The sequence below is a fragment of the Astatotilapia calliptera genome, chromosome 6 (assembly GCF_964374335.1).
Source record: "Astatotilapia calliptera chromosome 6, fAstCal68.1, whole genome shotgun sequence".
Lineage (NCBI taxonomy): Eukaryota > Metazoa > Chordata > Actinopteri > Cichliformes > Cichlidae > Astatotilapia > Astatotilapia calliptera.
This window is the reverse complement of record NC_137427.1, coordinates 18,634,825-18,659,868: the sequence shown is the minus strand read 5'-3', so window position 1 is coordinate 18,659,868 and position 25,044 is coordinate 18,634,825. Positions and strand designations below refer to the sequence as shown.

The following is a 25,044-nucleotide window of genomic DNA, read 5'->3' as shown; positions in this document are numbered from 1 at the left end:
GGACATCATTTTGCACCTATGAACGAATCCCAGCTGTTGACAGATTTGTCAAAACGTTGTGGGAGGACTTCTCTACAGGCCAAAACCACCCCAGAATGAACCAGACCGGAGCTCTGATCCAATTTGTTAGCACTAAAAAGTGTGGCTCCATTGGATTTGTCACATTTATGAAAACAAAAATGGGTCGCTCCTCTGCTAAGTGCTTTATTGTTGTTGTTGTTGATGGTTTTTGTGGGTGTTCGCTTGAAAGGCTTTTTGCCTCTGAGATGGAAAAATGAGCGGAGAGGCAGGAAGTATAGGGAGGAAAGCAAATACATACAAGTGTTGAATCTTATGAATAACACATGAGGTTTTTTTGTACTTACTTATCATTGATTTATCCCAGTATATATGACACATACATTGAAAAGATTCATATTTGCACATTTGCTGGGGTAATCCAAGGTTTAGAGTTTTGTTTTTTTTGGGGGGGGGTGCAGTATGTGCTGGAATACACAAGTGCACGTAAGAAATGGAAATCATTGGGATAAAACAGCTATATTACTGTTAGAAGGTAACATGGGGGGAAATGCAGGTATGCTTAATTGAACAAGACAAAGAGATAATGAATAGAATGGAACATATAGCAACAAGGATGAGGAAATCAACTATGTGATGCTGGAATCCTAAATAATGAAGGCTTGGGGGAAATGAAAAGAAGAAGGAATCAGCTGAAGACGCAAGGAATGAGATGCAATAAAGTTACTGAGGAACCCACAAGGTGATTGACACGAAGGGTGCAGAACAAGTGTTAAAGTGGAACGCTGGAGAAAGCAGGAAGCAAGAAGGAAGACAAAAGCAAGAAAGAAAGAAGGAACAGAACACGTTGAGTAAAGGAAACCCAGAATGTGAACGCGACAAGAAGAGATCAATTACAGAATGACTGAATCGTGCATAATATGCAGGGGTGCTGTGTGAGGGAAAAAGCAGAAAGGAGAGAAAATAATAGATAGGAAAATGTGGATAATCCTTTAAAAAGCAGATAAGGACTAATCTCAACGTACAGTGAGGAAAGTGAAAGTGATGACAGAGAGGAAAGTGGAGGAGAAGTTGGAGTTCAGAAGAAGGAGCTTGACAGCGGGAATAAGAAGCTGAGAGACTGAGAAAAATGAGCCCAGGCAGGAGGAATGAATTAATGAGATATAAGAGAGCTCAAGAAATAGTCCAATATACATACCACATTCTATGAATTATAATCATAATAACAACAAGAGCACTCAGAGAATGCAACACCCCCGGAATAGCAAGGGCTATACTAAAACTCTTTTATGATGTCTTTCGTTTTATGATGTTTTGATTACAGTACGATGACAACAGCTGATTATGGCTTCATTGTGACGCCCCAGGGCGTCGCATTGATCAAATAAAAAGTGTGTTGCACAGCTCTCCCCATGCCCTTTCATATGACACATTACTCAATATGGATTCTTCAAATTTGTTTTACAAGGTCAACTTTGACCTAAAATGCTAATGAAGGTCAACCCAAGTACTCATGTCTCCGAAAGGCTTCATATATTATTGTGAGGTTTGACCCATAAAAATGTTATTCCTTATTTCCTCCTTTGCTCTGATCTTTACAGAATTTTCAAAAAAATGATATCAGCTTGAGCTGTTACTGGTATCTACCACTACGCAAAATTTGAAAAAATGATATCTTGCAAACTGTGGATGCTACGCTGCAAACATACAATTACATACTCCCTGCCTTCGAGGGGAGAATAAGTATTATTATTTCAACAGCTGTAACATAAAAAATTCTTAAATTTGGGATTAATAAAGCATTTATTTTGCATAAATAGAAGGTAACTCAGTTTAGCTCATTATTTTTTGTCATTTGGCTTTTTCATCAGTTCGGTTTAACGTCACCATTGTCAAATATAAAATTCCATCCATCCATCATCATCATCTTTTGCTTATCCAAGTTGCGGGGGAGAGATATAATCTCTCCAGCGTGTCCTGGGTCTCCCCCGGGGCGTCCTCATGGTGGCACATGCCCGGAACACCTCACCAAGGAAGCGCCCAGGAAGCATCCTTATCAGATGCCCGAACTACGTCAACTGGCTCCTTTCAATGTGGAGGAGCAGCAGCTCTACTCTGAGCCCCTCCTGGATGGGCTGAATTGCTTGACCTATCTCTGAGAAAGAGGCCAACCACCCTTCGGAGGAAGCGCATTTCTGCCGCTTGTATCCGTGATCTCATTCTTTCAGTCAGTACCCACAGCTCGTGACCATGGGCGAAGGTAGGGACGTAGATCGACCGCTAAATTGAGAGCTTTGCTTTTACACTCAGCTCCCTCTTCACCACAACGGACTGGTACAGCCGCAGCATCAATCCGTCTGGCGATCTCCCACTCCCTTCTTCTTTCACTTGTGAACAAGATCCCGAGATACTTAAACTCCTCCACTTGGGGCAGGAGCTCATCCCTGACCTGGGGTGGGCACTCCAGCCTTTTCCAGCTCAGGACCATGGCCTCAGATTGATTGATTTTATGATTGTTTGCGCTGTGAAAACCATTAATGGATGATTGTTTTTATGTTATGTCTTATCATAGCATGTCGTTTTCACCCGGAGGCATTAGTGAGGAATGAGTAATGGACACAGTTACGCTGAATGAAGTCAGCGTGATTAAGAGACCATCAAAGTGGTGCATTGCTCATATGGAAGAAAAGGGCAGGTGGACTAGCAGAGACTTGCAGGAAGGGAACATGATAATTGTTTAATTTAGAGGTACTTTTGGTTGTAAAATTATTCAAGTTATAAAAAAAAATGTTCCTCTGTTTTTTTCATGTCTCACAATTGAAATCTTTACTCCTGTCATAGAGTTGCTCATAGAAAGGTTTTCACAGGTTTATTTCATAATTTCTTTTTGGTTTTCTTTTTTAGTTTAAAGAAAATATTGCATGTATGTAAATTATGGGTGACACAGTGATGGAGTGGTTAGCACTGTCACCTCAGCCAGGTTGGAAACTCAAATAATGGCTTTCATGAAATTGTGTGGGGTTTGCAAGCTCTCCCTGTGTCGGCGTGGATGATAATGTGCTTGAAGTGAACGGGAAGGGTTTAAATACCTGGGATAAATGATTCAAGGCAATGGACAGTGTATAACAGAGGTGAAGAAGAAAGTGCAGGCAGGATGGAGATTGTGATTGTATGGGTGATTTGTAACAAACCAAGAGGAGCATAAGTGAAAGGGAAGGTTTACAAGGTGATAGTGAGACCTTCTATGGTTTATGGTTTGTAGACTGTGGCACAGAAAGAAAATCAGGAGGGTGAGCAGACACGGCAGAATTGATCATTGGGACAGCTCAGTTTGAGTGGGTTGGAGACACAGTTAGAGAAAAGGCTCAGATTGTTTCCACATGTGCAGAGGAGGGATAGTGGATGTAAAATATGGAGCTGCGAGGCGAAAGTAAAGGAGGAAGACCACAGAGAAAGTTTGTGGATGTAATGAAGGAGGACATGCAGAGGGCTGGTGTGACAGAGAAGACTGCTATAGATAGGGAGGCAGATGATCTGCTGTGGTGAACCCTAAAGGGAGCAGCTGAATAAGAAAGAAAGAAACAGCGAAATAAATGCACAGAACATAGCACTGTATGAAAGTTATATATGAGTGAATGACCTTATGGTACTGTTGGATTAAAAAAAATACTTTATTAAGTTTTAGCAAGTAACAAAGAGTCTTACACACATCCAAAAGAATGACCAGCCCACCCAACATCCCACTGCAGTCCTATTACATAGTTAACAAATTCACAAACATAAATAAATAAATAAGTTAACTTGTCATCAACAGCCATCAAGCTAACAATCAGAGATTCTGGGATATTACCGAGTACTCCAGAAGCAAGTATTTAAAGCCAGAAGGTGGATAGTGTAGACAGAGTGACCAGACCCTCAAAAACAATTTGTCATGACTCTTTATAGTCGCTTGTAGTCTTTCATGTGGAAGAGCATTAAAGATTTCCCAGTTCCCAATGGTAACACTAGAACCTTTAATCCAGTTGAGTGAAATACACTTTCTGGCAATTACAGGGAGTGCAGAATTATTAGGCAAATGAGTATTTTGTCCACATCATCCTCTTCATGCATGTTGTCTTACTCCAAGCTGTATAGGCTCGAAAGCCTACTACCAATTAAGCATATTAGGTGATGTGCATCTCTGTAATGAGAAGGGGTGTGGTCTAATGACATCAACACCCTATATCAGGTGTGCATAATTATTAGGCAACATCCTTTCCTTTGGCAAAATGGGTCAAAAGAAGGACTTGACAGGCTCAGAAAAGTCAAAAATAGTGAGATATCTTGCAGAGGGATGCACCAGTCTCAAAATTGCAAAGCTTCTGAAGCGTGATCATCAAACAATCAAGCGTTTCATTCAAAATAGTCAACAGGGTCGCAAGAAGCGTGTGGAAAAACCAAGGCGCCAAATAACTGCCCATGAACTGAGAAAAGTCAAGCGTGCAGCTGCCAAGATGCCACTTGCCACCAGTTTGGCCATATTTCAGAGCTGCAACATCACTGGAGTGCCCAAAAGCACAAGGTGTGCAATACTCAGAGACATGGCCAAGGTAAGAAAGGCTGAAAGACGACCACCACTGAACAAGACACACAAGCTGAAACGTCAAGACTGGGCCAAGAAATATCTCAAGACTGGTTTTTCTAAGGTTTTATGGACTGATGAAATGAGAGTGAGTCTTGATGGGCCCGTGGCTGGATTGGTAATGGGCAGAGAGCTCCAGTCTGACTCAGACGCCAGCAAGGTGGAGGTGGAGTACTGGTTTGGGCTGGTATCATCAAAGATGAGCTTGTGGGACCTTTTTGGGTTGAGGATGGAGTCAAGCTCAACTCCCAGTCCTACTGCCAGTTTCTGGAAGACACCTTCTTCAAGCAGTGGTACAGGAAGAAGTCTGCATCCTTCAAGAAAAACATGATTTTCATGCAGGACAATGCTCCATCACACGCGTCCAAGTACTCCACAGCGTGGCTGGCAAGAAAGGGTATAAAAGAAGACAAACTAATGACATGGCCACCTTGTTCACCTGATCTGAACCCCATTGAGAACCTGTGGTCCATCATCAAATGTGAGATTTACAAGGAGGGAAAACAGTACACCCCTAAAATGGCTAAAACTAAAAACTACTTCCAAAAACATGCAGCTTCGATATTAATGAGTTTTTTGGGTTCATTGAGAACATGGTTGTTGTTCAATAATAAAATTATTCCTCAAAAATACAACTTGCCTAATAATTATGCACTCCCTGTAGAAGAAGCTTCTCCAGAAATCTGTAGTGTGCTAGGTGCAACTCGCTAGAGGGTAGACCTAAGAGGAAAACACCAGGATCTTTAAAAAAATAATAATAATAAAGAAGCTTATTTTAAACATTCCACTAATTTCCTTAGACATAACTTTCCAGAACCTGGAAATCAATTTAGACTCTTGTGCAAAACATCAGCGGTGATATGCAATCTGTGAACACTATTATACTGAGTCTCTTGCACATGAAGGTAGATTTGATCAGGGTTATAGCTTCCTGCCAGTCATCCTCTATTTATTCTGTGCCTAAATCCTTCCCCCACGTATGAGCAATATTTACAGCTCACATCAGAGGAACAGAGAAGGAAGTAGACTAGTGCAGCGGTCCCCAACCCCCGGGCCTCGGACCGGTATCGGTCCGTGAGTCGTTTGGTACCGGCCAACAAGAGTAGAGGCTCCGGTGTGAAATGTATGGTTCTCAGGGTTTTTTATCGGTTTTCAGCGTTATTTTGTTATCGTTTTTATCATTAACTTGGTTTTCCTGGGTCTTTTCACGTGTGTTATGAATAAATCTTCTTTTTTTCAGTACCGGTACTAGTTTTATTTTGTTGTATTTATCCGCGACACCTTAAAGGCCGATATTGTCGGGCATAAACCGGTCCGTGGTGCAAAAAATGTTGAGGGCCGCTGGACTAGTGAAATAAAATGTCTCCCAGTTTGGTGATATTGTTCAATTTATGGTGTGACACTTTTATATGATTTGTACTGTCTTGATAGCATCTTGTCCATAAAGACAGTAACCAGTATAGTGTAGATATCTATCACTGCAAACACATGAAATTGATGTAGAATTCCAGATTATGCCTCATAAAAAGAATCTCTAAAGCCTAAAAGCACCTTTAGAAAAAGTTAGGGGGAACCTCGACACAAAATACGGACAACGTCATGGCCGTGAATGCCTGCGATTGAATGTCGATAAAAGGGGAACCCCTTGTCATCAGGAGGGCTGTCTTTAACCTGCTTCTACACCCCTGTGGCGACCGTCCAATGTCACATTCACAGTTAATACCGTGCAACCCAAATTACAGCCAGTAGAGATATTATTAGTTTATCTAAATATATTATTTAAATATTGCTATTGAGGTGCTTTTAAAACGCGAGTAAACTGTGTATCTATTTTTATATATCACTATTATCCAGACTGGCGTCAGCCATTTTTAAACATTTTAAATGCCTTAATTTTTAATCGCTACCTCGGTCGCTCGGACAGTGGAGTAGTTTGTGTGGAAAAGCCACATAAAAAAACGCGGAGTCATTTCCCCTTTCGAAGATCACTCAGCGATTCCCTCAGTTTTCCCTCGGCTACTGTACTTGCAAAATAGTGCGCCCTGCTGTCTCTATTGCGCATGACTGTACGTCGTAATATGAAGTAGGCCTCCTGTTTTTCTCCCCAACCCGAAGTCCTCCTGGCCCCCACCACCTCGCTGCAACGCTCACAAGTAAGCAAAACACGGAGGCTGCTCTCGATTATTCGTCAAGGTAAGGGTTTTTAATGCATACGCGAAGCTGGTGGCGGTTACCGATCGTGAAATAGCACGGCAGCCGTGGTTTGTAGACGGTGTTTTCGGCGTGCGGAAGCGGTCGGACTGCAGAGCAGGCTTCGGGACTGTTTCCGCACGCTTGAGGGAGAGCAAGGCCCAGTGACCCACATTTGGAGCAGCCAGTGTCTATGTGTAAGAGTGGGCGAGCGCGTGCGCGTATCCTTGCCAGTGTGTGTGTGTGTGAGCGCGCGCGCGTGTGCCCGGGAACAGTGTATGTATGTGTGTATGTACATCTGCCGCGAAAATGTTTCCACCGTCGTTGGTTTTATAGATGTGTCTCCGCGGTGGATAGGCATGTTTTTGTCGGCTTACGCGAGGACCTTGCCCCGCGCGGATGTTCATGCGCGGCGTTTGAGGACCCGACGGTAATATTTTAGATTATTTCATCTTCAGTGTCAGTTGTTGCGTGACAGCTTCGGGCTCGGCGCCAGCTTGCTATGATAGACATATTTTTCCTCTTGTTTATTTTTGACAAATGTGAAATGCTTTACCCGTGAGTGTCATTCAGTGTTTTCGGAGTGTGAGCATGAGGAAACTGGGGCAGTAAGAGCATTAAATCTCTGAGTTAAATTGGCAGTTTTCGGTAGCAAGCTTAGTTAGCCTGCTAGCTAGCTATATGGGTTGCTCTCTTTTAGGTTGTATAACTAACACCTGTGGCATTAAATTGTATATGTTAAACGCTAGATTGCCTTATCTTATGGCTCGTTGCTGTTTTGGGAGACGGAAAAACATTCGGTCATGTTGCTCATATGAGAGTTAATTCATTGGGAATGGTTTACAACGTCTTCGTCCAATGAAGAAGCTCAGTTTAACGAGGCTTCACTTATTGGCCATGAAGAGAACACCAAGTGCAGGTCAGCATCCCGAAATATAGCCTTGGGACCACCAGTGTGATCTCCTTATGATGGTTTTATACACATGAGGGAGATATGAGAGGGCATCTCCTCTAGTATGCTGTCCACAGTTGTTAGTGTAGTCTTCGTGACCTCTCTGCTCACACTTATATACAGCAAAATCCTCTTAGAAGGCGTTGATTAAGTGGTGGTCTGTTGTCCCTGTGCCGGTGGGACTACTTGACGAGTTTGGAAGCGACTCCTATAGACTAATCTTTTAAGCCTTTAGCAAATGCTGAAATTGATTATTCGACTCTTGTGCATGAGTTTGCTTGTTGAAAAAAGCACTAACACTCACAAGTTATTGCTGTTCAGTTGTGGTGCTGGTTGGTGTTAATGTAAAGAGTAAATCTTTAGACTGTTGTTTTTAATAAAAAAAGAAAACGCACACTGAGCATTGATGCGAAGACTAGATTGGTCATAACAGTTTGAGAATCAAAACAACAGAACTGTTGATTAACAGGAAAACAATCAGCAACTACTCTAAGTCATCACCAGTCATTTTTCATGACAAAATGCCAAGGTTATATTGGGTCCAGCACCTCAATTGTGATCATATATCTCTGTAAAATGATTGGACTGTTGCTGAGATAATGGGGTATTTGTTGTTAATTTTTTTATATGAAAGTAGTATTAAATCCCTTTTACTTTTAACCGTTTCTTAGACAGAGCATACTTGTTTTTGGCGTTTTAGTGGTATGACAAATCTATGTGTAAAAGCTGATTACTTGCAGCTCAGGTTTCCTGTTTTGTACTTTGCAGCAACTAACATCTGCATTTTTCGGGTGACTTCTAGAATTTCTGTGCATGGTAAACAGTGGGTGTATGTTTGTGTTGCAGGTGAGGTGTGGTTTGCACACACAAGATTTGTCAGCAACTCAAAGGCTGCGATCTCAAACAGCTAATTATACCAACAAGTGACATTCCAGAATGTAAGTTACATGATGTAAAACTATTGTAAGTGCAGAAGTAAATTTCATTTCAGGGTATTTTTTTTTGTATTGATTTATGTTATTCACACTTTGAAGATGCTGCCGCATGTTATACTGTAATTTAATAATCTTAATTCATAAAATACATTTATGTCCATAATGTATATTGTACCAAAATTAAAAGGAAGAAACTGATTTTAAAGGGGGAAAAAAGAATAAATAAAAATAAATCTTGGTTTAAGAAATGGCAGACAGTGCACTAGGAGATGGTTATTATGTTTCCAAACTCTCTGGTTGGTCTCCCCATGACCATTAGTTTCTGCTCTGATTTCTCCAGCAGGTTTGCTTGACCACCATGTCCTTCCTGTGGCCTGGTGCCCTCTCATGACCCCAATGACATCAGCTCCACTTTTGACCCCAAACCCCTTCTACAACCCCCTGAGAAAATACGTTAACTGAGCACGTGCATAGGCTGCAGTGAGGTGAGAAGTTAATACACAGACACACAGATTTAATCTGGTGCATGGAAAAGTGTTTATTAAATGTCAGAAATTTTTATTATTTAGTGTGTGCATGCATGTATGGAGATGTAACTGTGTTTTTTAAAAAGAAAGGAACTAGTTAAGAGAAAAGATATGATCTGCAAATGTTATGGTTAGAAAAGGGACTACCCTTTCAGGCTTTCACTTCAAAGCCCCATTTAGTGCCTTCATATACAATATGAAAAATAACTAGGAGTTAAACTAATAAACTACCTGCTCTTTTTGTCTCAACAGGTGGTCTTCCAAATGCCTACCTCACGCCTAAAGAACAAATCACTGCAGCCACAGCCCTGATTAGCAGCCACCATGACATCAAGCATGGGGTATAATGCTGCACACAACACCTCAAAATGTTGTCTGCTGTATACAGAATATGTTCATAGTCACATGTACAAAATCACAAAATATATGTATGTAACATCTGGCTCAAAAATTAAAACTCATTATTTTAACTCTTTATATTTCTTTACTTTTGAAAGAATATTTTTTCATTTAAAGAAAGAAAGTTATGGATAGCATCTATGAGTCCCCATCAAATGATTTTTTTTGACCTATATTAATTGAAACGTAGTACACAAATGCGCTTAATCTTCTTGGCAAACAAAACGCATTCCTTCTACTGCTCTCTCTCTCTCTCTTTCTCTCTCGCTCTCTCTCTCTCTCTCACCCGTTTTCTGTGTGACCCAAAAATAAACCTGCTGCTGGCATGTACAATAGGAATTCTCTCATTAGCCAACATCAGTCATTGGTTATTATTAACAATGCATACCTGCCTTCAAGGCCACCGCACATGCAGGAAAACGTAAACAAGTAAGTCTTGAAAGCTGTGAATGGCTGTAAATATGTTTGCTTTCTTCCTTCTTTAGGGATGATTGTAGCATCTTTGATGGGTTGATGGAAGAAGATGAAAAGGACAAAGCAAAACGGTAAGATAAACATGCTGGAGAGGAGATTAGTCTAGTATGGACTTAAAAAAGTCATAGAATATTGATTAAACATGAGTTAGTACATTTTTGTTAATACACAGTGTCAGAGCTGACTTTGTCCTAATGCCATTCACACAACAGTCATTCTGCCTTGACTTTCACATAACCAGGGTCACTTATGATAAAGTTACATTACTGTTTTTTTAAAGGTTGTGTTTTTAAAGCCCAGTCAAAACACTGGATGAAAACAGAACCAAATAAAATGTCTTAAACCTTCTATTTCAAAACTATTTTTGCTTGCAGCGTGTCCCGTAACAAGTCTGAGAAGAGACGGCGAGACCAGTTCAATGTCCTCATCAAGGAACTCGGCACAATGTTGCCTGGCAACACTAGAAAGATGGACAAGTCCACCATCCTGCAGAAAAGCATCGACTTCCTGTGTAAACACAAAGGTCAGAGCTTTCTGCCGTGCTCGTCTCACTTCCTGTTTTTGCTAAACACCTCACAGGGTGGATGTTTTTTGTATATTTAGCTTGATCATTCCGATTTAGCCTTATCAGGGTTTGCTTACCTTCATCACTAGAAAGCGAAAGTATGTTTTTATTGCCTTTTTATGAGACATTGGTGCTGTAATTTTACATTACAAAATGGTAACTATTTGAACCAGTTGTGTATTTTTGACCTAACAAGTTATTCTTAAAGTAAATCTACCTTTATGTCTTTTAATAATTATAAGGGTTTCAGCAGTTTTAACTTTTTATGAATACTGATATTGTGTTTATGTTAAATTATTTCATCACTGTTTATAGGTCAGTGATCCTTTTGTTTTTATCTAGTGTCATTGACTTGCAAGATAATAAAATACCAGCTTCCGCCTAGTATGTTTTTAACTGTCTTGTTTTCATACTGGACATAGCAGTCTCAAAACATTTTTCCACCCAGTTGTTTACTGTTAACTTTATGCTGTTTTTGTTGTCTTTTTACATGCCCTCACCTCTCGTGCTCTTATTCTTCCTCGACGTTTTCCACTATGGCTGTATTAAGTTCTGACTGAATTCTCTGTCCTTCACCAGAGATTGCAGCTCAGTCTGAGTCGAGTGAGATCAGGCAAGACTGGAAGCCTCCATTTCTTAGCAATGAGGAATTCACCCAGCTCATGCTGGAGGTCAGAAATCTTAGGTTTCGTTCTGTAATCTTGTTTGTTGTGTAAAAACACAGGCACTTGACCCACAGTTGTATTAATGCAGTGGTCAGTGTCACCTCATTTTGTACAGTATAGTTATATCTGAAGTTAAATTTACAATTTTAAGTTTGTCCTTATGGGATTTGACACTGTTTTTTTTTTTTTTTTTTTTTTTTTTTTTAACAGGCTCTTGATGGGTTCTTTATAGCAATAATGACTGATGGCAACATCCTCTACGTGTCTGAGAGTGTCACTTCACTACTAGAACACCTCCCGGTAAATCACCTCCCCCTGCAACCGTGTCTGTATTAGTCATACACTTTATTATAACAAAAGCTTTCATAGGATCTTTTGTGTGGTTCAGATTAAACATGTCAGGCTGACCAGTGTGTATTGAAAAGGGCTTGTCTTCATTTGTATTCCTCTTGAATGTGTGTGTGTGCCTGTGTGTGGGTGTTTTATCAGGCGGATTTGGTGGACCAGAACCTGTTAAACTTCCTGCCGGTTGGGGAACACTCCGAAGTGTACAAGGCTCTGTCCACACACCCCTCTGAGCTAGAGAACCTTAGCACTGATTACCTAAAGTGTGAGTAACACACCGTCATCTTGTACCATAAAACCTGCTTATTTGAAATGATATGGTTTACAATTTTTTTTTTTTTGTATGTCTGATGATTAAACAGGATTATTTATTATTATCAGATTAAAAATGCTCACAAGTAAAAGTATTTCTCAAATAAATTGATAAATAAATAATGTTAAAAAGGATTCAAATTTCAAAAACGTCACCATAGTGTGAACACACGGCTTGTCAGAGTGAAGCTGCTGGACTGGACATGACCTTTGTGGAGCACATGAACAGCATGTTTTTACAAGCAGTTGTATTTTTTTTCCTTGGTAATTATAATCTCTTTTTCTTTTTTGTCTCCAGCTAAGAATCACATGGAGTTCTGCTGTCATATGCTGCGAGGGGCCATTGACCCCAAAGAATCCCCTGTTTATGAATATGTTAAGTTCATCGGCAACTTCAAGTCTCTCAGTAACGGTATGTCCCTCGCACTGCATGTGAGGAATTTCAGAAGATGTTTTTTTTTTTTTTTTTTTAAATACTATTTTCCAAACAAGCTTGCATGTATAGATACAAACTAGCATTAAACTTGTGTGTTAAACCCATTAAATGTTAAAGTCAAAAAGTGGAAAATAAGCATAATTTTAAGATATCATTTACTAGCCTAGAAAGATATTATTCTGTGTACTGCTCTGTGAACCACATTTTATATTCTTTGACATGCTGAGTAAGTAACACTGTTGTGCAGTTCCCAATGTGACTAGGAACGGTCTGGCAGGGGTGTTACAGCGGTCGCTACAACCTGCCTTTGATGACCAGGTGTGCTTTGTAGCCACGGTCCGGCTAGCTAAGCCTCAGTTTATCAAGGTATTATTCAGACATGAACTGACTTTACTCATTAGACTGTCAAGTATTTATTTGTCAATTAGCTATTAATTATCTCTCAAAACATCTAATTTTCACAATTTTATTTTCATAGGAAATGTGTACGGTGGAGGAGCCCAATGAAGAGTTCACATCAAGACACAGTCTAGAATGGAAATTCCTCTTTTTAGACCATCGGTAGGCAGATCTAGTTCTTCTCCTGTATACTCAATCACAACGGGTTGTTGGGTGGTTGAGTTGCACCCACATGGCTGCTGTCTTATATAGATGGCTGAAACACACATTCACACACATTATGATTGGTCAGTTTAGCAAATGTGAGACTTTATTCATGCATCTAACCTCTTAAGTTCTGTCTTCATTCATTATTGACAAATTTAAATGTGAACTAGAGGATAGTACGGTCTTTTTCCAGGTCATAGTTCAAATATGTTTCATTTCAGTTCTTCACAAACTGTGTTCTTGTTCTTCAATTTATTTCTCCATTGAGATTTTCCTCCACACTTCTAGTTTCACTTTTCAGGACACCAGAAGTTAAGAAATCATAGAAAATAAATAAACAAATCATAAATAAAATAAATGAGGGCGGCACGGTGGTTCGCAGCGTTGCTGCACAGCAAGAAGGTCCTGAGTTCAATTCCACCATCAGGCCGGGGTCTTTCTGTGTGGAGTTTGCATGTCGTCCTCGTGTTTGCGTGGGTTCTCTCCGGGTACTCTGGCTTCCTCCCACAGTCCAAAAACATGCAGTTAGTGGGGATAGGTTAATTGGTCAATCTAAATTGCCCATAGGTGTGAATCTGTGAGTGAATGTGAATGCGACTGGTTGTCTGTGTCTCTATGTGTTAGCCCTGCGACAGACTGGCGACCTGTCCAGGGTGTACCCCGCCTCTTGCCCTATGAAAGCTGGGATAGGCTCCAGCACCCTCCGCGACCCTGGAAAGGATAAGCGGAAGCGAATGGATGGATAAATAAAATAAATAAATGTACATGAAAATAAAGCATTTCTCTAGAAAAAGTATCCGTTCAGCAATTTTACATCAGAGTAAGAAAATTCTTTTACCTTTTACAGAGCGCCACCAATTATAGGCTACCTGCCTTTTGAGGTTTTGGGGACATCAGGGTACGACTATTACCATGTGGACGACCTGGAGACGCTAGCGAAATGTCACGAACACTGTGAGCACTTACTTTAAGTCAAACTAGCAAAAATCTTTTGTAAAAGCCTTTTTCTGAGTGTTTTTGGTAACATCTTTGGCTGTTTCTGCCCCGCTTCTGTTCAGTAATGCAATATGGTAAAGGGAAGTCATGCTACTACCGTTTCCTGACGAAAGGTCAACAGTGGATCTGGCTGCAGACACACTACTACATCACCTACCATCAATGGAACTCTCGACCTGAGTTTATTGTCTGCACGCACACAGTAGTCAGGTACAAGTATGTTTATTTTATTCCCCTTTTCCAGAAGATTGCTGATCACTGGACTTTTTCAGGAACGATGTTGAGTTTGTGTTAACAAAAGACTCTTTATGTCTCTATTTTTATGTTTTTATTGGTCAACCATCTTCTCAACCCCCCCCCCTTTTTTTTTTTTTTGTTTGTTTTTGTTTTTGGTCTAAAATGCAGCTATGCAGAGGTGAGGGCAGAACAGCGCAGAGAGCTCGGCATCGAGGAGGCAAATCCAGAAGTCACTGCAGATAAGGTGAGAAATAAATAAAACATGTAGCACGGTCCTTATAATTACAAACATGTCAAGCACAGGAGTAAAATTGAGTCTAAAAACAATGTTGTGGTAGAAGTTGTTGCGTAAGACTAACTGAAACAGATGAAAGCAAAAATACCAGAAATATATTACATGTTGAAGTACAATATTTAGCTTCATTAGGAGCTGTTACAATGTTAGATTATGAAATTTATGCTTCAGATTTTCTGCTGGTACCTCAATTACCTTTTAGGCCTGTAATTTCCACTTGTATGCACTCCATTAGATACAATGGATAGGCTTTCTTGTTTTTTAAATCTTTGGTATTTTCTTATTTTTCCAGAGTCAAGACTCTGGCTCAGAGTCACAGCTCAATACGTCCAGCCTGAAGGAGGCACTGGAGCGATTTGACCACAGTAGAACACCTTCGACTTCCTCGCGGAGTTCCCGCAAGTCCTCATCGCATGTGTCTGACAACACCTGCACTTGTAAGGACACCCACAGTTGCACAAGTAATGTGACATACACTGACATACTGTTAAGGGGAGGTGGTGACATATCCTCTCTGTATTAAAATTCAGTGGCTAACTCCTGTAGTAAAATGATATCATCTAAAAATAACCATTGACCACCAATTACTTTCTCTGCAGCGACAGCTCCCAAGTTACACATGGACACGGCCACGCCCCCTCGGCAATCATTAGCATCTACCATGGAGATGACATCACAGCGCCGGTCATCTATCAGCAGCCAGGTGAGACAGGACACAGCTGGCTAATGCATAGAAAATCCTTACAAAACTACTTCTGGCCATAACTAACACAGAAATTGGTCAAGAAAACACTGTTTCCTTTTTTGTTTTATGGATTGGCATATCTGGTTCCTGGTGGAACTTTTGTGCTTGACTATTTCCTGAAGCTTTCTTACGTAATCTGAGCACTAAGCGCAGACAAACGCTTCCGACTTCAAGAACAGTGTTAATTCTGCTGACTAATAAATAATAAGTAAAGTGCTATACAAATGCAGGCCATTTACTATTTTAATAATTTTCATCATAGTTTTTGTCAACAACCTGTTTCTCCCTGACGAAAACAAAATCACTAAAATAAAAACGAATGCATGAGGATAAAAACTGCGATGAAATCTACGGACACTTGTACCAACGAATAAAAACAAGATGAAAATGTTCTGAGAGGCGGTGCGAGTTTTGGAAGTGATCCTGTCAGTATTCTCTGTGTACATCAAGGTTGGATGCACAGAATTTGATCTGCCCTCAGCAAACAGGGTGTGGAGGAAGCTCCCATGCCTCTGTTTCTCATGAAAACATGACAAATTTTAGAGCAGACATATGGACATATTTCGCTTTTTAAGTCTGGGAAAATAAGATGCTTTGCAAACCTTGTGGAGTAAAAACACAAACTTTTACACTTTATATTTTAGGCAAATAAATCAACTTCACATTTAGGTTTTGATAATCTTGTGATATGTAGTTGACCCTAAACTTAGATCCCTAAATTATAACTAAAACTAAATGACTCTTCAGGCAAAAATTAAAAAAAAATTGCTGTCACAAAAACACTTGTTAAAGACAGAGAGCTAAACCAGAGTTACAGTGAAGGCCTGAAAGAGCATCACTGGGGAAATTATAAAGCATCTTTTTAGCTGCTTAAAGTCTGGGCTGTACATAAAACCTGTACGCGAGTTTAAATTTCCATTATATCACATTATGTTGAATGTGACCTGATTTTACCACCATAATTTTCAATACATGTAATCAAATTTCTCAGCTACAGTTTTGATTTCAAACTTCAATGGAGAGCAACGGGCAAGGTTAATATGCTGATGAGGTTTCAGTAGGCCAGCGGTTAGCATCAAGACAGTACTGCAGTGTTAGCTGGGATGGTGAGAGGTTCATTGTTTTGCATCTTCACTTCAACAATCTTTCAATCAAAAATACACAATTACCATAAAATCTGTGTTTTTCAACTTACGTACTAAAGTTGTTGTGCTTTGAATGGGCGTTAAGCGGCGTCAAAACTCAGAGATGTGCGTCGCACTGTTGCCTCACAGCAAGAAAGTTCCTGGTTTAAACCTCAGCTAGGGACTTTCTGTGTGGAGTGTGCATATTTTCTCTGTTCCTGTGTGGGTTTCCTCCGGGTAGTCTGGCTTCCTCTCACAGTCCAAAAACATGAATACTAGGTTAACTGTTATTCTAAATTTTCCTGTGTAGATGTATGTATCTGTAAAATTAGAAAAACACTATATAAATGCAAGTGTATTTCAGTTTTAAGTCTTGAACATGTGCATATAAAGTGGTGTAATACAATGAAAAATTCATGCCTGTAATCATAGTTTTTGTTTTCATTATATTTGCAGTCTATGAGCTCTCAGACTACAGGGCAGAGTGTAGCTCCTGGTATGATCAATCAGCAACAACAACAACAACAACAACAACAGCAGCAACAGCAGCAGCAACAACAACAACAACAGCAGCTCCAGACAAATGTGCAGGTGAGACATAATTATGTGGAGAAGAGCTCAAATGGTTTGTTGACAACAGGTTAATTGGTGACAAACGTTTTTTTTCAAATGCTTGTATAATGTGGACTCTGAGGTCTTGGACCTTGTGGCATTTAATTAACTGTGCAACCCAACTATGGAGTTCGATTAGCCAGTGTATCCTAATTGCATACACATTGCACAGCTTGTTCTTTTTCTCTCCGTCTGCAGCCAGTGATGGAGTTCTCAGCGCAGGTGAATGCCATGCAGCACTTAAAGGAGCAGCTGGAGCAGAGGACCAGAATGATCCAGGCTAACATTCAGCGGCAGCAGGAGGAGCTCAGACACATCCAGGAGCAGCTGCAGAGAGTCCAGGGGCAGGGTATACAGGTAGGCTGTAGATGCGTATGCAAGATTACTTTTAGGTCAGCACTGCTTTATGACATAAAAGCCTTTTCTTACAGTAGGTGTGTTTAAATCCACTTTACTCAGTGTCTATTTATATCTCTAGTGTAACTTACCTTGTGTCATCCTCTATTACTTTGCTTTATTTCTCTCTATTCATAACTCTTTCTCTGTCTTCATGTCGAAGTTAACATCTGTATATTGAGAAAATGGTGTGTATGACTGCACCTAGTGTTTACAGCAAAATAAAATTAATTATAAAAATAAACCAACAGGGTGGATTCTGTTCACAGGATACAGATAGAGCCAAGAAGTAGTGTTGATGTAATATTTTCCACATGTGGAAAAAAAATAATCAATTAATCGAACAAGAAATGTGACCTCTGTTCAGACCAAGTAGGTGAATTGTCCTGTACCTGGTTTTGCTTGACCTAGATCAGGACTGGAATCCTGCATGCATTATATATTTCTTCTATTCATAGAAAACAGTAAACTGCCATCTCCTGATTGTGTAAAGATAATTTATTTCTGTTGATTATTCTGTTGTCACGCACAGATCTGGTAAAAGTAACACGCACACATTGTAAATCTCCTTACTATCTGAATGTGGCCTGACGTTTCATGTGTCCATTCTAACAGATGTTGCTGCAGCAGCAGGGTGGACCCATGAATGTACAGCTTCCTCAAGTAGGATCAGTCCAGCAGACAACTACGTTGACCAATCAGGTCCAGCAAACAACAATTAACCCTGTCCATTCGGGAACACAGCAGCTCACCATCCAGCAGCAGGCTCCTCCCACTCAACAGAGCTTACAACAGCAGACCAACACCCTTATGCAGGTGCGATACCGGCAGACACACGCAAGCAGACAGGCTATGGAAATACTATGAAAATGGTTTTGAAAGTTCAGATCAGATGAAAATGTTTGTCTGTTTCCTTTGCATGTCCATGATTTTGTCATTTCCTTTTAATCTCAGAAGTTGCCTGTGTGTGCATGTAGTCTTCTTTCAGCTTTCTCTGTGAACAATAATCTTACCTAAATTTGGGACAGTATTAGTCACTTTTATGCAGATATTACAGTGCTATGCTGTGAGGATAAAATGTTAAAATCTCATGCTGTTTGCATTTTTAATAATGTGACACTTTAGGGGTCACTCAGTGATAGTGGAGGCTTTCATTAAACCCCGCCTTTCCTCTGAATAGACACAGTTTAAATTTCCATGTTGTGAATTATTGATTATCTCATGCAATTTTGAAGTCAGCTCAAAATGGTGAGTGTGACAGCAGCAAGACATTTCACCGATTTCATTTTTGTGTCTCAAAGTTAGAAGACAGAAAACTTACGAAAAACCACTTTGACTTACATGCTGATTTATTTTGTGTTATGTGTAAATTTCACACATGACAGCGTAAAAGTGGGGAAAGTGAAACTGGAGAACGAATCCACAGAAAATCTTTAAATAATCTTGTTAATGCTTCGTTAATTTAAAAGACAATGTCATGGCCTTTGCTGTTGCTCCTCTGTAGCCCCAGCGTCAGACTCAGCAAGCTTCTCAGCCTCAGCCCCAACCTCAACCCCAGACCCAGGGCTCTGTATCTGCTCCTTTATACAACACAATGATGATTTCCCAGCCAGGACAGCCAAATGTGCTGCAGATCAGCACCAGCCTGCCGCAGAATAACACCCAGCAAGGCACAGCTGTGGCCACTTTCACCCAGGACCGACAGATCCGGTTAGTGCAGAACAATCGAACCTGATTCCCATTATAATGACAATCTGACAGTTTGTACATTTGAAAAGCTAATATTTACTATGATGGATAAATATATCTAGTTCTTTCTCCAGCTTCCCAGCAGGGCAGCAGCTTGTGACCAAGCTTGTGACAGCTCCAATGCATGCATGTGGTGCAGTCATGGTTCCCACTTCTATGTTTATGGGGCAGGTGGTTACCGCATACAACCCATTTGGGAGCCAGCAGGTAAACACAGTTTGAATGATGTCTGTTTCTTTTGTTTTGCCTCTCTCTGTCTAAGATCAAAACTATTTGGAGTGAAGCCCATTTAAATGATTATATCTGAGCCACTCAGGGCTGACAAACTGCTCCTGGCATAGTAAAATGTGTGTTCTTTAACGCTTGGTGTAATGATTCTGGCACAGTAGCTTTGAAAATGCTCGTTAGCAATAATTTTCTAGGTGTTTGTAACTGAAATGAAAAGGGGAGGGGGAAAAAAAGACTAGTTAACGCAACAGTGTGGTTCTGGAAGTAGTTAACGAAGAGATTCAGGATGATAGAAAAAGTATTTTGGGTTTAAAAAAAACAGCATAACCCTTTTAATAATTAAATGAAACCCAAAAGCACGCTTGAAAAATCAAAGACTTGCAGGTTGTTGGGTAATTACTTAAATAGTGAAAAAATGGCACACATCTTAATAATTGATAACGATAAAACTAAGAGTAGCTGCTCATTCACCCTGAAAGCAGTGAGTGAGTGAACTTTTTAATTCATTTTTATTCCTTTACCTCAACATATTCCCTTTGTTAACCCTCTGTACCACTTCAGCAAGGGGGGCAGACCCAAACGCTGACTCTGCAGCCGGCCCAAGCACCTCAAGGACAACCAGACGGCCAAAACCAGACAGCTGTAGTGGCACAAAGCAACCAGCAGGGGCAGCAGCAACAACAGCAATTCCTACAGGTATCACTAGAGGGCAGAAGATGTCATTGATTTAAAATATTGTAGAGGCATGGTATGATAGGATAGCATTCATGTTTAATTTTACTGTACAGATATTTCATTTTTATGATATTGCGAATAATTATGAAATTATATAAAGTGTGTCTTAAGTGTACGGAGTGTCATTTACACTTGTAAATGTTTAAGACTTTCAGTGACACTAGAGAATGAGCAGAGGGAGAAGAATTTCCTTCATTGTCTAATATCATTGCATTGTCTTGCTGCCAGGGCCCTCGTCTTCTCCACAACAACCAGTCTACGCAGCTGATCCTGCAGGCAGCTTTCCCACTCCAACAGCAGGGAACCTTCACCCAGGCAACACATCCACAGCAGCAACAGCAACTGCAGCAGCAACAACAACCGCAGCAACAGCAGCAACAACAATCTCACCACCAGAGGCACCAGCAGCAGCTTAAACCACAGCCCCAGAAACAGCAGAAAGCCCCGTCATCGCACAGGACTGACGCTGTCAGCAGCCAACAGCAGTGAAGCGAGGAGGGGAGTGTGTACAGCGAGAACATGTGGGGAATTGGAACTCTTAAGGGATTGTTGCATACGTTTTTTTTTTTTTTTTGTTTGTTTGTTTTTCCCCCCCGAAATCGTTCCTTCATCTGAAAGAAACAAATCATAGGAAAGAGGAAAATGAGTCCACAAGGAACTCACCAAAAGACTGTCACCATGGCAACAGGATGGATTCAAATCCCCATTTCCTCTCATGAGAAGCGGTGTTGTGAGGGACGCTTCAGTTTCCGTGAAAACCTGAATTAATCACTTTATGGTCACTTTTTTTGTTTTTTGTTTTTTTTTTCTGAGAAGCGTGTCAAAGCGAACTGGCCTTGTACAGATTTACTGTATGATACAAACAAAAACTTGTAAATATCCACCATAGCCTAACAGAAAACAGAAATGTAGTATTTTATATGATTGCATGGAAAAAATAACTGTGTAAGCTTTTATTAGTTGCTTTAAAAAAAACAAAAAAAAAAACAACATAACTTTTTACTTTGGTCAAGTGTGGTCAAAGATGGAGCACTGACTCCTCTTAGACCTCCCCGCCCTACCACCACCACCACCACCACCACCCCTCCCAGGAAAAAAAAAATTAAGTCCAGAACAAGGTTTTAAAGTTCTGAGTGTTTTAAAAAAATGGCTGGGCTTGGGTGTTTTTTGTGGAAGTTGTTTTTTGAACACTGTGTCTCTGAGACAAAAAAAGGCTCTCTTTCTAATTCCAGATCATGTTTGGCAAGAAACTAGATTACAGTTTAACTGTATTATTTACAGGATAATTACTGTACATATGACGGGTTTAGTGATTCCAAGTGCCAATAACATAGTCAAAATTTTTTTTTACTTTAAATTTCAAACAGACTATTCAAAGGCATATATTTTCCAACAAGATATTACCCCTATTAAAATTAATGCGTGTGTATATAGTAGGGATTATTTTTTAAAAGTTAAAGAGCCCTATATGTAACAAAACAGTATATCCTCAAGCTCCTCAACTTTAGCACTTAACGTGGTTGTGTACGATAAATCACTGTCGACCCTGTTGTTTGTAATCTGTTGTGTGATTCTTTGAGCTAATGAGTGTTTCTGAGAAAACAATCTTTGTGTGAATGAGTGAACAAGAGTGTCTGTGGCTGGTGTGTGTGTGTGTGTGTGTTGCCCCTTGTGTCTTACAATAATTGACTTAGTAAAGGGTTTGAAGTTGTTGGATGGTACTTGTATTCTCAGGAATGTGGAAAGTTTTTGCTTCTGCCTCAGTCTGGAACCAGACCAGAAGGATTAGACAGTGATGCTGCAAAGACCATAGGAAGAAGATTCATAAAGGAAGTGGTGACTGAATCAAATTTGCCCCAGATTTCTTTAGAGCCTTCGTTGTTTATTTATCAAAGCATATAAAAATATGCTGGTGGGTTTTTTTTGTTGTTTTTGTGGGGGTAGATGTTGAGACGCAGTAGAGCAGAATTGCAGAGAAATCCTTCTGTTGTCACTCTTATTGGAATACGCTAACCTCACGCTACCCAAGCATCTGAATTTCAGCTGACTATCTTAAGGTCTCCTGTATCATCAGTGTTTCGTCCTTCTTCCTAGGCCTCAGAAAACCTCATGCAGTCCAGTTCACTTGACTCTCGGTTCTCAAATAGCAGTCAAAAACCAGGACAGGGTCCCGCTCCACTTTAAATGGTTTGGGCTCAGCCTGTGTACTTCAGTGATTAAGCCATATCATACAGAAAAGCCTTGGTTTGGAGGAAGTGAAATGTTGGCAAAGGAGCATTTAGAATGTGTTTTGTCTCAGAGTGTAGTAAAAGTGTGCATGTGGGTTTGTGTGAATATAACATCTCCTGTCCTTGATCCTACTTCTTATATCACTTGGGGGTCAGTATTTCTTTCCCCTGGCGATAGCCAATCAGTTCTTGCGTTGCAGTATAAAGGAATTGTAATTTTCAAGGAACGTCTGCTCTCGTTGGGCGCAATATTGTGCGAGCCCGTGTGTGGGACGGCTCAACTTGAATATGTTTGTGTGAATGAGTCTGTGTGCATGTTAGCTGTCGCTTTATCCCAGTATATTTTCATGCACAGAAGTGTGACTGGAAAGTGGTTATTAGGCATTGCAGAGCACTGGTCACCTGCCAGGCTAAAGAAGATGGGTACTATTATTGTTCTGCAATAACAGACTGCTCACAGTGACTCTAGTACTATCTGACAAGTCTCAAATGTTAACCCTTGGACATAAGCTTAACTTAGACTAAATTGCTGTTAGCGGGGATAAAACCTCATTTCTTGTTTTCCCCCATACAAATAAGGAATAGTGGCGAGATTACACAGTGAGGGCTTTAATATTTGAATCAGGTCTTCCACTCGTCTCACATTAATTGTTTGTCCTGTATAGATTAGTGTGTTTGTGTGTGCGTGCGTGCGTTTTAAGGCATCTCTAAAGGGTAATGAAATGTTTATAGTTTGTGTCACTGATACCCAGCCCAAAGAATGTAATGGTGTTTTAAAGAGACTAATGGATGTTGTAACTGTGCGCCTGTTTGACAGGCTTTATGATGAAGGAAATGGAGGGGTGTGAACGAAACTCACAATTCACTGCAAGAATCCAGAACTTACAATCTGAATTTCAGTCTATCGTAAAAGAACCTCTGAATGTTTCACCATTACAGACTTTATTGGTTTGCAGCAATATGTTTCTGACAACATCTTGGTTGGGAAAAGGGTTCAAAATCTCTTCAAAGTTGAGGTCTAGGATATTTGATACGGGACGCCATTGACAAGACGGCGAGCTCCCCCTTCCACACAGATACACAGGTCACCTTTCCACTACACCGTTTGGTTCTAAACAGTTCTAGATCTAGTATAATACTGTACACATACACAAAGTTAAAAACACCAGTATTCAGTGTAAAAACGGTGCTATGCTAACCTGTACTGTATGTATTTCTATCCCTTCTTCTGCTCTTGAACTGTGCTCCTTTATCTACCCCAAAGTCAGATGTAATCAATATTTTGAAGCAAAATGTTTGCTAACATTATTATTATAATCCCCTCTTCTCCCATCTTGGTCAATTTGAAAATAAAAACAGTTGCAAATATTAAATGTGACATGTGTGTTGTACTCAGTTTTTAAGCCAGTGATGGCCTTCCTTTTGACCCACAGTAAAGTACACTTATTGCCGGTTGTTTACCTTCACATGCATATGAACTTCTTAATCCATAAGGTTTAAATATGATGTCAGCCCACCCTTTGCAGCTCTAATAGCTTTATGTCCTCTGGAAAGGCTTTTTACAAGGTTTAGGAGTTCGTCTATGGGAATTTTTGGCCTTTCTTTCAGAAGCGCATTTGTGAGGTCAGAAAATGAATGTTGAACGAGAAGACTTGGCTCACAGTCTGTTCTAATTCATCCCAAAGGTGATCTATAGAGTTGAGGTCAGGACTCAGGCCAGTCAAGTTCTTTCACACCAAACTCACACATCCATGTCTATATATACCTCTGCTTTGTGCAAAGCTGTGCAGTCATGTTGGAATAGGAAGGGGTCACTCCCAAGCTGTTCCCACAAAGTTGGGACCAAGATGTCCAAAATTTCTTGGTATCTTGGTATTCTCAAGCATTAAGAGTTCATTTCACTGAAACCAAGGGGTTGAGCCCAACTCCTAACCCCCCCCCCCCTTCTCCTCCAAAAACCCCCATCCCTACCCACAATTGGCAAATTGCACTGAGACAAGTACCATTCTCCTGGCAACTGCCAAGCCCAGACTTGGTCATCAGATTACTAGATGGAGAAGCATGAATCCCCCAGAGAGCACATCTGCACTTGTTTAGAGTTCAGTGGCGCCGTGCTATACTGTGATTTTATGCGATCTACCACTTCATAGCTGAGTTGGTCTTGTTCCCGATCGCTTCCACTTTGCTATAACACCACTAATAGCTGGAATATTTAGTAGTGAGAAAATTTCACCACTGGAGTTGTTGCACAGAGTTGCTGGAATTCACTGAGCTCCTAAGGTGACCCATTCATTCACAAATGTTTGTAAAAGTTGTCTGCATGCCTAGGTGCTTAATTCTTTACACTTGTGGCCATGCGAGTGACTGAAACACCTGAAGTCAGTATGGGTGAGTGAATACTTTTGACAACATAGTGTATCTGGCTGGCAATCCTAGTGCCCATCTGAGGTTCACATTAGAAGTTTGACTGAAAAGTGCTATTACTCCTACAGTAATTACTGCCATTAAAATGCATCCATGGAACAGGGATGGCAACCTTTCATCAAGAAGCATCATGCGACACATGATGGTTGGACCATGTTGGCAACCTGAGGCAACATTTCACAAGAGTTTCTTTTACGACTCCATGTTGTTTCACAGAAAACAATAAAAGA

At 40.4% G+C, this 25,044-nt stretch overlaps 1 protein-coding gene across 8 annotated transcripts; it reads left to right on the top strand.

Moving 5' to 3' along the window:
- Positions 1 to 6,673: 6,673 nt before the first annotated feature.
- On the top strand, positions 6,674 to 23,768 carry clockb (clock circadian regulator b). Of its 8 annotated transcripts, none has more exons than XM_026170766.2 (24): positions 6,674 to 6,832; positions 8,628 to 8,719; positions 9,057 to 9,201; positions 9,496 to 9,584; positions 10,128 to 10,187; positions 10,491 to 10,639; positions 11,261 to 11,352; positions 11,557 to 11,646; positions 11,836 to 11,956; positions 12,302 to 12,415; positions 12,687 to 12,805; positions 12,918 to 13,000; positions 13,893 to 13,999; positions 14,104 to 14,251; positions 14,447 to 14,522; positions 14,866 to 15,010; positions 15,173 to 15,276; positions 16,899 to 17,033; positions 17,253 to 17,411; positions 18,066 to 18,266; positions 18,955 to 19,160; positions 19,274 to 19,406; positions 19,989 to 20,123; positions 20,391 to 23,768. In XM_026170766.2, the coding sequence occupies exons 4-24, from the start codon at positions 9,568 to 9,570 to the stop codon at positions 20,649 to 20,651; spliced, it is 2,655 nt and encodes an 884-aa protein (XP_026026551.1). In that variant the 5' UTR covers positions 6,674 to 6,832; positions 8,628 to 8,719; positions 9,057 to 9,201; positions 9,496 to 9,567; the 3' UTR covers positions 20,652 to 23,768. The 8 variants fall into 8 exon arrangements, with proteins under 8 accessions (XP_026026551.1, XP_080159015.1, XP_026026553.1 ...); XM_080302889.1 differs by having other exon boundaries at positions 6,685 to 6,792; positions 9,060 to 9,201; XM_026170768.2 differs by having other exon boundaries at positions 6,685 to 6,792.
- The last annotated feature ends 1,276 nt before the right edge of the window (positions 23,769 to 25,044 follow it).

Excerpts from the sequence above, each read along its gene's own strand:
- clockb (XM_026170766.2), top strand. Across the intron at positions 14,523-14,865 it reads CAGAAGTCACTGCAGATAAG|AGTCAAGACTCTGGCTCAGA; the intron begins GTGAGAAATAAA and ends TTATTTTTCCAG. Across the intron at positions 19,161-19,273 it reads ACCCAGGACCGACAGATCCG|CTTCCCAGCAGGGCAGCAGC; the intron begins GTTAGTGCAGAA and ends TTCTTTCTCCAG.